General features: G+C 40.3%; 1 protein-coding gene across 2 annotated transcripts in view; it reads left to right on the forward strand.

Moving 5' to 3' along the window:
- LOC137969656 (uncharacterized) overlaps positions 1–14,111 on the forward strand; it is a 34,518-nt gene that overhangs the window by 18,637 nt on the left and 1,770 nt on the right. For both annotated transcript variants that reach the window (XM_068815988.1, XM_068815989.1), the window contains exons 9-17: positions 1,012–1,179; positions 1,927–2,091; positions 3,066–3,172; positions 3,756–3,957; positions 8,608–8,714; positions 10,308–10,562; positions 11,202–11,308; positions 12,258–12,360; positions 13,183–13,401. In XM_068815988.1, the coding sequence (XP_068672089.1) occupies positions 1,012–1,179; positions 1,927–2,091; positions 3,066–3,172; positions 3,756–3,957; positions 8,608–8,714; positions 10,308–10,562; positions 11,202–11,308; positions 12,258–12,360; positions 13,183–13,401 (1,433 nt within the window). The remainder of the gene's footprint in view (positions 1–1,011; positions 1,180–1,926; positions 2,092–3,065; positions 3,173–3,755; positions 3,958–8,607; positions 8,715–10,307; positions 10,563–11,201; positions 11,309–12,257; positions 12,361–13,182; positions 13,402–14,111) is intronic.

Raw genomic sequence — 14,111 nt, forward strand, 5'->3', positions numbered from 1 at the left:
CGGCCGTTTGCCCACTATTTGTATCAACTAATCAGCATTACCTAAGTGTGTTGTAGGCAGCCAATCACATGCTGCGAAAGAATTTCACACAAAACACGAGTTTATCCAAGACTACTAGAAAACGGCCTCTGATTGTTCAATTATCCAGTTACTATTAACCCATGAGTAAGTGGCCATCGGACGAAAACGTTGATGCGTGCGCCGGGAAAACTTGCTTTTTCCTCAAACTGCTATAATGATGGACCAGTGTCCCGCCAAAAATGCTGAAATTTCTTTGTAGCTTCATAGAAAAGGACTTAGAAATGTCATGTTTTAAGCCTTTAGTGGGTATTTTGCTCGAGCCACTTGCAAAGCAATTTGCAAGTTTAAGTGAAAGCCAGCTCGACGAGTTAGCGAGCAAGAGGCATTCAAAGAAGACAAAGGATGTCACAAACTGTCACAAGCTGTTTTGGTTATGTTATTAAAACAAGTAGTAAACGATTCAGCGTGTACTATCGAGTTATAGTTGCAATTGGGAGGTTTGTACTCAAGGAGCTAAAGTCCACTCGGCTCTCGCCTCGTGCGACTCACGAATTTTGATTGGATATGTGTTGCCAGACGCGCGTTTTAATTGGCAGGTAGGAAATGTGAGCGTGTATCAAGAAAATCTGTTTCAATCAAAAGGTAAAAAAACCCCAGCATTTTCTTCATTTGTCGAATTATCTTTGAGAAATATTTTATAAAAGCAATAGAGGACTTTTTTCCGTGTTTCCATAGCCTCATCTAAACAATCGAGGCAGTTGGGAGAATTCGAGACAGTTATGCAAGCCTGAGACGCAGTCGAGGGTTTGCATAACTGTCGAGAATTCTTGAATATCAGAATCCCATAACAAACAAACAAACAAACAGTGTAGTGGGAAAGTAAACCCTTTTTGTGATGGACCGCACGGATCTGTTCAGCATATCACAGTTATTTGTATATACAAATTTTGTCCTTACATTTGCCCTTACAAATTACTGTTCCCACCGCAGAACCTGAAGATTGCAGTGCTAAGACAACACTAGGTAAATGCTGTCATTTTCCATTCACCTACCATGACAAGGTTTACACGAGTTGCATTAGTAATGACCATCACAGTCCTTGGTGTTCCACAACGATCAATTTTGATACGCATTACCAATGGGGAAACTGCTTACCAAGTAAGTTGCGATAGACCTAATCGGCTAACTCAATGTTGTACTCAATTCAAATCTCCCCGGATTAAGGTTCTTTGTGTATTGTATCTGCATGATAATATAACATTCATATTTAAATGATATAATGGAACAAAACGTTTTATTCCCAAAGGGTTTGAATTGGGTACAACATTGAGTTAGCGGATTAGGACTATTAATACATAAAATTATATTTTGAATTTTGGTAAGCTCGGATTTTTAAGGTTCACCTGGAAGCGAGACAGGCCATGTTTGTGGAGAATGTGCTCTTCGTAGTCCATATTAAATCACTCCACTAGTCAAATTTCGCTTTTTGCAAAAGGGGAAGAAATGAAATTGATTTTGCAAACGTCTTTTTCCAGTAAAGTAGGAAGACTACAATAATATGAACCGATCCCACACAAACACCCGCCCCAGGTCCTTACCCATGCAAACAGCAGACCCAACGGCGGTAACCATATTCACAAATTTCCGTCTTACCGGCTGGCCTTATCATCACGGTATAGCTGCTTTCATTCCGATTGCGCCTCTATGGCCTGGCAGGAATTTTCTTTCTAAGAATGAAGCAACCTGATTGTGAGGGAGCACACCTATGGAATCGAATGAAAAGAGAACAGACAAAAAGTATACCGAGAAAGTAATCCTCTTATTAATTCACCGCGTGAATCATGTTAAGTTTATCTCTCTGTTCTTACATTTTGCACTAACAACGTTCTGTTCCTGCTGCAAAAGGCGAAGATTGCAGTGTTAAGACAACAAAAGGTGAATGCTGTCGCTTTCCATTCACCTACAATGGAAAGGTTTACAAGAGTTGCATTGCTGATGGCCCTGACAGGCCTTGGTGTTCAACAACAGACAATTATGATGAGCATGGCCTTTGGGGAAACTGCTCAGCCAGTAAGTTGACATTAAAAAGAATATTTTGAATTTTAGTAAGCATTTTTTGGTAAGTTGATTTTTTTAAGGTCGACGGAGAGGTACACAATCATGAGCGAGTGGAAAATGTTCTCCTCGTAGTCCATATCAAATCATTCAGTCTGCAAGCCAAACTTCTCTTTTTGCAAAAGGAGAAAACGTGAAATTGGTCTTGCAAACGTGCCGGTAACGCGGACAATAATATGAACCAATTGCGCACAAACGTTAACCCCGCGTCTGGTCCTTACTCATGCAAACAGTCCTATCACCAGACAATGGTATGTAGCCAGTGTACACATATTCCCGTCTTGTTTGTCCTCATCAGAACGGCATAGCCTTCATCTCCCGCAATGCGCCCCTATGAGCTTGCAAGCGCGTATCCATTGCCTTTAAGGAAGATGGAAAGGACCACATTAAGCGCCAACTTACGGTAACTGTTGGCTGAGGACCACAAGTCCGTCTTCGCACTGTACAGTCGTTGAACAACTTCAAAAAGGCCGGCAAAAACTAACGGATGCATGCAGTCATCATGAATCAGGGGGAGGGGTTGTTACGTTATTATTATTATTATTTTTTCTTTCCAGCAATAAAAATATTGGCTTAACAATTGGTCCCACGTTCAAACCGTTTGAACGATGATTCTGTTTACAAGGATATATAGTCACTGTTTTCTCGCGTGAATGCTTTTGTCTGTAAAGATCATCAAGGAAAAGATGGTAGGTACCAGCGACTTCTGTGAGTTCTGTTCTGCATTACTAGAAGCGGTTATGTCGTGGCCTTGAGGGAGTGTCCGTGATCAAAACGACAAAAAAGACCTGCACATGATTTAAAGCTTGAGGCACAGTAGACCTTACATGTTAGTTTAGGGTAATTTATCGATCCACACTGATCGAAAACCAAATGTGAAGTGGGAATTAGTGGCGATAATGGTTATGATGACATATGTTTTTAACCAGGATCCTCAGGACTAGACTGGAACGAACTAAAGGTGACATTGAACTCGACGTTTGATTGGGAAACCGCTGCACAAACAGCTCTGCAAACGGATGATTCATTGGAAGAAGTAAGTTTTCTACCCCTGTAAGGCTTTCTTGGCGAAATTTAATGCGGGCTGTCTTTTTAAAAGCAATTAGGCTTTGGCTTTTAACAGCTAAATGTGTTAAATGTTTAAATCGAAAAACAAATTGTCAGGTATTATTTTTGGACAATCATGCAAGAAATAATGCAAAATCAGCTTGTGAACTCTTAGCACGAATTGTCCGTTCCTTTTCCATAGCTTTTATAAATAGAAAAATCTAAATTGGAAAGCAATTAATTTTGGGTAATATTTTAGTGATACTATTTTTATTTTAAACACTTCTTGTTGTTTGGCGCTAAAGTTCCCATTTGACTGGTTTTGGGAAACACGACAAATTTAGCTTGCGTGTGTATCTCGTTCCAAAACCTTGTTTCCTTAAATCACTGTCGTCTCACACTTCTTAATCATTTTGTTTGATGCAATGCAACAAGTTCGAGTTTCTTGAATATTTGTGCGCGTGATTCTTTTATCAATAAGAACACAGCTGGGAAAATTATTCCGCCAGAATTTCTGTTCTCTTATAAAAATTAATATAATTGTGACCAATTTTTGGCGTCTTTAATTTCAGGCTATAAGAAATGGTTTGATCTATGCTCTTCGGTACGAGATGTGTGATGACATGCCCAGATCACCGGATCTCACCGATCGTGATCCCCGTAGGACCATGTGGAACTTTCTTTCTCCTATTGCTCTATTTGCGTCTGCGAAAGTAACGGGAGAAGATTTCAACGAACTAGTACCTGTCGCCATTCAAATGGACTACAAACCAGGTCAGTTGCACGAGTGCAATAGAATTAGAGCAAATACCTCTCGATTATGAATGGTGTGTAAATCTCTTCACCATTTGCCAAGGAAAATTAAGAAATGAATCAATATTCTACATACATGTTTAGAGGGTGACATTTAAAAACTTCACGGAGCGAAGTAAAGAAACGAAAAAAAGAAAAAAAAAACTTTCATGAGTCCAGGAATCGAACCTAGCCCAGGAAGCGCGAGCTCTGTTTAATACGCTTTCCTTTCAGTCAATAAGTCTTAGCGCATCTTTGGTCATGAGTCTCACCTCCGAAGTTTCCATAGTCAACTACTAACATTTAACTGTACTGATCTTTTCCTATTATTGCAATCATTATCCTGTTTACTATCGAAGCATGTTCGTAATTAATATAAAATGAAAGCCTCTTTTCTGACTGTTATGTATGTTATGAGCTGTTAACTGGTGGTCGTCCATTTAAAGGTATTTTTGGTGACCAATAGTATTTTGCTTTGCTATAAATTGTCCCTTACAAGTTAAGCCGCGTGCAAATGCACTGGATTTGTCCACTGTACAAGCTCTCAACATGTTGAGCTCAACAAGTTAAGCGCATTTGAACACGCTGTTGAGAGGTGCTGAGCGGTGTTGAGCGGTGTTGAGTCTTGTTGAGTCAAATTTGAAACTGGTCAAACTTTTCGCTCAACACGGCTCAACATTTCCTTTGTTTCGCGGTCATCCATGTGTGGCTCAACAAAATCGAGTGCATTTGCACAGCAACGCTCAACATGTTGAGCCCACGCGCAGTGCCCAGCGTATCCATTGGGAGTTTAAACATATCGAACATTTTACAAGATGGCGTCGCAGGAGTTGGAAGTTCTACAGGATAGTTCAAATGAAAAAAATTCTAAAAGAGGAAAGACAAGGAAATGGACGGAGGAAGAAAGGGAAAAGCTTATTGTTTTACCACGTCGCTTTTTTTGACTTTTTGTAATCATCAATGAGTTCGCTTACTAGAAGTGCAGCCAAGCATTTTCGTGTTCTGAGGATAACACCCAAACAGTGCCCTCAGTTTTTGTGTAACATGTACCACAGGCAACCCAGGTTACGCTCACGGAACTTCTAGTTTTCACTAAAGCTGCCCCCCTCCCCACCCCCCCTAACCTGTTTTTGTATATTATGGAGTGTAGAATATTTTCGGAAGTGAAACTTTGTACAGGAAATGACCGTTTATTTTTGGAGACTACCCAAGGCACAAGAAAAAGTTTAAGTAATGCTAAAAGCTGAATTCATGAAATGGCTTTTTCGCTTCACGATCATTACGCTCAGGTTTCAACTGAGGTATTACCGTATGAGCAATGCAAGTTTCCACAATTTTGACTCTAGATCGAATGGACTTTGATGCGATTTTTCAACAAGTAAACTTAAATTTATCCAGAAAGCTATACGCACTTACCCTTGGACTTCAGAACTTCATGGCAAAGGCTGCGCTCCCAGAATCCTACGCGTGTTTTCTCGACCCCCAGCAAGTTTTCAGCAATCCTTTGCGAGCCGTGTTCTCAAAAACGTATTAACCGAGATTTTTACTGCTACGGCGAACTTTTTCTCCCCATATAAGCGGGGACTTCTAGTGTGCCTCCTCGGGTTTTGGCCTTCTGCGCCAAAACCCTGCGTGGGCAATTATTATTATCATTATTATTATTTTCTTTTTTTTCTCCTACTTTACACTTTAAGCCCCGAGATCCGGGATTTCTGACGGCCAAAACTAAACTCAACTTTCGCCCTCGGCAACGACCGGAAATTTAAGTTGCGGGAGTGACAGGCCTACACGACTCCCTAGCGCGTGTTTTAGCCTTTCAGTTTTGTAATTTCGCTTTTACGAGTATATCTTTGATTGACCGCCCTCTTTTGTTACACGACGGGCTTGTTTTTTGTAGATTTCTTTGAGCAATGGTTGTCGCTCTATTGAATGCCAGTTTCTCATGAGGATTTGTTTTAAGCTCGTCACTGCTGGGTGGTATTCTGTAACGAAAGGCAAGATTTGGTTGCTCTGCTGTGGTTTTTGAAGGAGTGCCAGGTTCCTGTTTTTAAGTTGTATTTCTAAGAGTGTCCTTTGAACAAGATTCTCGGGATAACAACCTCTTTCACGTTGGCGTGAGAGTTTGTTCTGAGAAATCTGTGAGCCTCGCCTTTGATGAAATCTTTTTGGACTCCTAGTGGGTGGCAAGAGGGGAGGTGCGTGTTTTGAAGTGTTTCAGTAGGTTTGAAGTGAGTGAGCACATCAATGACTGGGTTGCTCTTGAACCTTTGTAACTGTTTGTATCAAGAAATGTCTTTTCTGTATCTAAAATTTCAGCCGTGAAATAATTGTGGGGTGGTGTTTGTTTGCTTGTTAAATGAACCGCTTCATTTTGGTTTTAAAACTGTGATTGCGAATGCTACAATTAAGGTCAAGTTGGTGGAAAAGACTAACAATGTGTGTTCTAAATCAACTCCAGCTGTAATTGACGACGAGGTTTGGACATCATGCTGTGACGTCATGACCAGTATCGGGATTGGCCAATAAAAACGTTCGGGATTTCGGGATAAAGGGAAAATTTTGGTCTGGATGGAGGGAAGGAATAGGCCTATTGGGGACCCTCATCAAACATTCGATCAAACAACTTAAAACATTTCTTTTGTTTTCGTGTTTGATGCGCGAAGTTTTGTTCCTTTGGACATCCGTATCAAACATGGCGCGCACATGCGTTCCACGCTTATTCAGCCTCTTGTATTCACGTATTGTTGACGTATTTGTGACCCATAGTTCTTTCCTTGTGGAGTTTGATCTGAGTTAGAACAAATATGTTTTAACCGTTTGGGCACTCACTTCATCATCAGCTTATTTCGTCACCAAACAGTGTTTGATGTTGCTTGGTCGCCAAACATTTCCCGTTTGGAAAGGCCTTTAATAAGGTTTATTTTTTCTCCTTCGTTATATGACAATTGGCTCGGTTTCCTTTGTTCTTTTCGGAGGAATATATTACAAAGCCCCTGATCATTATTCATTTTTTGAAAAGTTGGAGGCGGCTTTGATTGTAACGGAGGGAAGTACTGGGCTGAAACAATAGCTGATAATAATTAGCAAAATAATGCGATATATATTTCCTACGCTCATATCCATTTCTCATATCGAGACGACCTGCGACTTTCTAATGCAACTGGTATTCTGCGAAAAAAAAAACACGTCACCAGTCACCTACGCTATTCCATAGGGATGCACCCCCTCCTAAAAAAAATCCTGGATCCGCCCCTGTTCTTGGACTTCATTTGCGTCATGACATTTGTCATAGCGCAATGTCCTTCAAACGAGAAATTCGTTCCAGCGGCCGGGTTACTTTCAAGCAAATTTGTCACAACATCTTCAACTTCCAGCTACGGACATTCTGGTTTGTAATGTGATTCGTTAAATGACTGACACGAGTATCGGGGTTGGTTCAAGACAGCCGCCAAAACTGCTCTGGGTTAAGAATATTTCTTCCGACTCTGAGTCACTCATCTCTTTCTGACAAACGTACAGTAACTATTTGACCACTCCACATGGATTGACATCGAAATTGGTCTACTTATTTGACAATTCTTTGATTGCACTCACGTGATAAGACGGCTATGCTGGCGCCAAAACAATAAAAAAATGTATCTTAAGTTTTGCATAAGAGAGTCAAATTCCCAAATTACTTTTTCGCTTAGTTGTTCTTTCCACCAACAGAGTGGCCGTGAGATGCAATCAAAGAATAGTATCTCAAGAGAATTTAATCTCACCAAGTGACAAATAAGCATATTACTGACCTGTCCCTCGCGGGTATGTGATAATAGCGATACTAACTGTTACGTCACCTATTGACATTAATGTGCCGACCAGAGATCTATTGGCTATCGAAGCAAAGAATCATTTTGTTCCATCAAAAGAATTGATAAACATTGAATATCGCTTTAGTCATCTGGTACCGCGGCGTAGCCTTCGTTCCAGGTAAATGACCCTCACTTATTACAATACACATTAAAGTGGTACTATGATCAAAAAATCAAATCTTATTTTCTTTTGGATTTCAAATCTATGTTCACTAAACACTAAGTGACCCAAGGCTTAAGCCTTAATTTCAAAAAGACACTTGTTTATTTTCACTGGAATTTTTATATTTAATGGTCCGCCATTACTAACTTTAAAATCTTGAGAGAGCTGGATCGAGGAGAAAATGACGTCAAAGACTCACTAGTTTAAGAATGTAATGCGTTTGTACGCGACTGAATCAATATGCAGCACGGAAGTTTCACGCTTTCAGATTTTTAAACTCGTGTTTTGCATACATAATAAACTGCGTTTACGCGCTGAAATACTAAGCTATTGAGTGAATGACGTCACGTTTCCCTAGATCCAACCCTCTGAGGTCCGGTCGGTCAGTTTTGAACGTGAGTAATGGCGGACCGTGAAGTCCAAAACATACACTCAAAGTAAACAGCCTTTGGATAAAAACCAAAGCTCAACATTTTGCCAGTCAGGTGTTAAGCAAACACTTTCAAAATCTGAAGAAAAAAGGAAGTGATTTTTTGAAATAAATGAACGCGAATCCTTTTTCAACTATGTTATCGCTGCTTCACACATAAACATTGCTTCAAAATGTTTGCTCTTTAGATGCAGCAGTGTACACTCCAAGCGATGGGGGCAACTGGATGCTCTCAAAGCTGAACTTGCAGATCACTGATATCGGGTATTCTCAAATCGTGGAACATCTCGCAAAGGTATGAACTCGCTGAACAATTGTCATTACCGCGGTGAGCGGTGAATATCAATCCTTTTTACCCTGACTAAGGTAAAATCATTGTTTGATTTCACAAACACACAAAAAGGTTTTTTTTAATACCGAAACGATATCGGAGCTATATCAGTTCATCTCTCTTCCACTGCTAGACAGTATGTGAAAAGCTGTTTGCAAATAACCTTCGATTTAACCAACCTGAACACGTGAAAAGCATTTTTCCTGATCATGTTGGTAAGTACTACCATTTCTTATCCACCTCTTTAAGTTAATGAACAGAAAACGCACGAAACGAGAACAATTTAATTGCAAAACCAATTACATTTTAAGTGGCCGATTACACGGCGAATTTCAGCCCGGCTACACCGGGTTGAGACTCCAGCCCAGCTGGACTTTAGCTTAATATCTATAATAAGCTGTATGTACAGCTTGTGAGTAAAAGACGTCACTTTTCCCTAAATCAAACCATCTGAGGTCCAATCGCTTAGTTTTGAACGGGACTATGGCGAACCGTTGCACTCAAATTAATTAAACAGCCTTTGGTTAAAAATCAAAGCTCAACATTTTGCCAGTCCGGTGTTAAGAAAACACACTTTCAATTTCTGAAGGAAAAAAAAGTGATTTTTTTTCAAATCATAGTAGCACTCTAACTCACAAAAATAATCTGCGATGCCACACGCCAAAAATCCAATAAGATGTAGCTGGTCTAGCTATCATGAGTTTCAGCTTTATAAGGTTCTCCAGTGCAGTAGAGATCATCATAAAAGAAAAATCACTTCGTATCCACACTTTAGGTATATCTGGCTTTCAAGTACCTTCCGCCTTCATGAAGGTATAATGACATCAAATCTAGCGACGACAAGGAAAGGAACCTTCTGCACGGATCTCCCCGATGTCGTCCAGAACTTTTGAAGAATAATTAAACTCTTAACCGGGTAAAAACCCAATACAACCAGTTTGAATTTCAATGCCTGCCGAATGTTAATGGCGGAAGAGTGGAATGAAGCTGCATTGACGTCACGTCGCGCATGCGTGACAGAACATCGATGAGTCCGTGGAGAGGATTACCTCCCTTCCCGCTAGATAGGGAAATCAAGGAAAACTCTGCCAAGCTGAGTAATCGGTCCGATACTCAAGAATCATAAATTGCTTTCTATCTAGCGTGAATTAGATAAGAGTGTTGATCTATCACTTTGCGGCCTTGCATCAGCACATTTAACAAATGGATTAATTTTAAGATACACTTTGCGTGCGAAAGAAACAAAGGGCCGCCAATTTTAACCAATCAGAAGATGCCATGTCACGGGTGACTGGTTCTACAATGTTTTTTTCGCGGAACGGGTATTATAAAAATAGACTCATTTGTGACTGTGCTGGGGAGCCTACCCATGCCATAACAACACTCTTATTTAGTTTACTCTTGTTTCTATAGATCAGTTTGAATGGTCGATCTCAATGAACTACTAGAACGCGATAAATCGCAGGGTCTCGACGCCGCTCTTCTACGCCAGCCAAATCAAGAAACACTGTTTTGAAGTTTTAATTCGCGTTTTTCTTACCTTGAATGTCTCCCAAGGTACATTATCTCATGGAGCCCTTCTGCATCAGCTTAAAACGTACTCTGGCAACTTTGCATCCTTTGAATCAGATCCTTAAGTATCACTGCAGAGAGGTTGTCGTGCCGAACACCCTTGGCACCCCAAGACTGGTAGGTGACCAAGGGTTTATGGATTTGCTATTTGCAAGTGGAAAAGAAGGCTCTTTAAGGTTACTTCGGGATGGACACAAATTTGCTACATGGGAAGTCACAGACTTGAGAGCACAGATTGAGGTATGAAAGGTGGTTCCGCCTATAAAGTAAAATGTGACTTGTTTATAAATTTATAAATACATTTGCCACGCGCCTCGTCAGTCATTTTCCATTTGAAACCCGGCCCGGTCAGCGTGCACTCTCATAAACTTAATAATAATAATAATAATAATAATAATAATAATAACAACTATAATAATAATAATAATAATAATAATAATAATAACAACAACAACAACAACAACAACAACAACAATAATAATAATAATAATAATAATAATTTATATAGCGCCTTTATCCAATGTCCAAAGGCGCTTTACAACAATAAAAATCAAAATTGAAAACAATAAAAGCTATACGAAATGCTGGTAAAAACTAGATCCAAGGATAAAATTCCTTTCCAGGTAGGAAGGTCAGGTGTCATGTCGACCGGTCAAAAGAAGTCCCTATGAGATTGGCATGGCATAAACAATGCAAACAGCATCACATAAGCCTAAGAGACTCGTTTTGTCGACTGAATTTGCAATACTAGATCAAAATAAAATGTAAACGTGCTTTCTAAACAAACAAGGAAACTGTAGTACTTCTAAATGGAATCTTTGTCACAGCCCTGCTCCTAAATATGTTGTATCTAACTTGGCTCTCCTGCATGTTGTACAGAAACGTGGACTCGCTGATAAGAAACTCGTTCCGTACTTCCCATACCGCGACGACATTGAAGAAATCTTGCAAGTTATAGAGAGTATGGCCGAAGATTACGTTAACGCGTAAGTTTCAACACAGACTTGAAGTTAGTTTACAGAAATAATCCGGAACTCGAAATTTAAAATCATGTATACGACGCCGAAAGGTGTGGATCCGCCTTTTCAAAACACGATATATTTACGTTTAACCAAAAATCAATGAAATGTCAGTTACAGCACTTGAGCAAATTCAAAAGAGAGAAATAAGCTAGCTTGGGGATTTCATTTCCCGGCTCAGTGTTTTAACATCTGGCAGCCGAAAGGGTACATTTTGCATTTATGTTGCTTGGCCTGATTTCCACTGACCTTGATTGCCTGCTTGGGGATAAATGCTACTGTAATCAGTGGCATCAGTTTGAAATCAATGGACACAGTTTGAGCCAATCTCGACCCCAGAGCTCTTCTCTTGACTGAGCCGGGGAGAGAAGAGCTCTAGGGAATCCTGAAACAAAGTGTCTGCTGATTGGTTTTCGTGAAGAACAATCAAAAAAGCGTCTCTAATCGGTGCATTCATGTTAGCACGAGGAGTGAGCAGGCACCGTAATTAAAAATTAAACAATTTTCGGCGATAAGAACCCTACGGTGCATGTTCTTCTACAGAGAGTTTCCCAAAGCCTTGGGTCCACCCGAGGCTCTGGTGACGAGAATGAGTTTGGGCAAGCTCATTTTGATCTGTTTTGCAAGCACTGTGGTTGCAAAACAGATGTTACGTGGTCTAGCTAGTGTGGACGGTCCAAAAAGCTGGGACAACGCTAGCGAGGACGTAACACTTCGTATGTTCTATTTTTAAAAACGAAAAACGGAGGTTTTCGAAAACGCGTTACAGTGGTTGGAGCGTAAATTAAGAAGCGAGGTCATGTTGCTGTGGCGGTATAATTTTACGTGGGAATACACAAGGCATGACCGGGTTTCGGTTCATAATAGGACTCCATTTGGTGTTTTATAATTACTTAAATAAATTTCTGTCTCTAAGATATTATGACGAGGAAAAAGACGTTCAGGAGGACATGGAGCTCCAAGCGTACGCAAATGAATTGTCTATTAACGGAACAGGGCCAAACGGAGGCATTGGAAAGGTAACGGTCACGTGATTAGTTGGTTGATCGGTTTATGTGTTCAATTATTCAGTTTGCGTAAAACTTGACAGCAACTTTGATTCTGCAATAGATGTTTCGACCGCCCATTGTTCATCATCAGTTACGAGTGGTCGATCGAAAAATGTATTTATGAATACTAGTACAGTTTGTTTGCTGATATCAAGACCATTTTGGAAGTATCCTTTGTTTACATTCCTATTCTTGTGCTTTCGATCTGTTCTTTTGTTGGTTTGTTGCAAGTGCGTGAATGTTATGGTGACAAAATTAAAATGCTAAAATGGACAAAAAAGTTGGTAAAGAAAGGCTTTAATTATAGGCCGGAATAGAAGCTGCGATTCTTATGCACTCTATCTCTCACGGCAACTGTGAGTTCGTTCCAAACGGGAAAATGTTTAAGTTAAGTTAGAAGGCGTGAAAGCGAATAAAATCCCGACCGTACCCGAAAAGGTACACGCTACGAAGTCGCGCTGCTTGCTTTTTCTTTCTTTTTTTAAATAAACACTTTTGGCTGCTGTGAGATTCACAATAGTAACCTTTAGGCAGGAGCACGAGAACGACTACGAGTACGAGTTTTCTGTACTGAGCATGCGCATAAGGTTTGGAGGCCAATATTTTTCGAAGTGCCGCGCTCAGAACGAAAAACTCGTACTTGTACTCGTCCTCGTTCTCCGATCTAAAGGTCCCTAATACTGGTCGACCCGCAGAAAAGTACACTCAACTCATGAAAAAAAAAAATTGCCGTGTGGCCGTTTCTGCAAAAAATGAAGAAAGCACTGACTGCATGACCTTTATTTTCAACAGATTCAAGGATTTCCTGCCACAATCGATTCCAAGAAAGACCTTGTGGATATTGTGGCCCGTATCATCTCGCAGTTGACTATCCAACACGCTGCAGTGAATTATGAACTGGCAGACTATGCTGTGTATGCCCCTAACCTACCAACCAAACTATACGATGATACCAGGGTGAAAGACGGAGAATTCTCGGTTTACCGACTTCCAAACAGACTGACCTCTGCTGTAAGTAGCATGTGCACTTTTTTTAAGGACGTTCGCGCCTATTGTTTCTGCGCATCCTTACTGCGCACGCAAATGCACACGCCACGTCATACACGAGCGCGCGCGCTAAGTAATAAAATGAGAAATGATAGGGCAAAAGGCCATTGCTATAGCTTTGCCTGGATTTAACGCTCTTGGACGTTCGGTGACCCCTATTTTTCTTTCCAGAAACGGATTTTATTTACAATTATCTCTACGTTGTCCAAAAATGAACAAAAAATCAATGTGGGAAGTTAAAAAAATTTCAAGATTTCTGCTCACGGGACATCAAATCCTGCCATCTTGCGGCTGCAAGGCGTGTGAAACTGTGGTCGCTAAATGCGAACTTGATCTTTAAGGAACCTCACCAGTTGACTAAATTCACTTAATAAGTCCACTTAAACAATGTTTGGCAGAGAAGATTTCACTTCAAAGATTTAATTGCAATATATTTAGGTTTACAGACACTGGCCTTATTCGCTAACGAAGCCCGATTTTGTCACATTTTGGGTGTTTTTCCGGGCATGTTCTCTCCAAAACGAAGTCGGTGACCCCCCAATTTTTTTACATTTCTGACATAACTAACTCATTATCTTACAGTGGTTAAAGTTTCAGAAAAAAATCAATTTTGAAAAAATTTCGCGCGAACGTCCTTAAATGGGGTAGAGTATCCCCACTGACCTGCTCACCAA

This window comes from Montipora foliosa, chromosome 9, assembly GCF_036669935.1.
Source record: "Montipora foliosa isolate CH-2021 chromosome 9, ASM3666993v2, whole genome shotgun sequence".
Lineage (NCBI taxonomy): Eukaryota > Metazoa > Cnidaria > Anthozoa > Scleractinia > Acroporidae > Montipora > Montipora foliosa.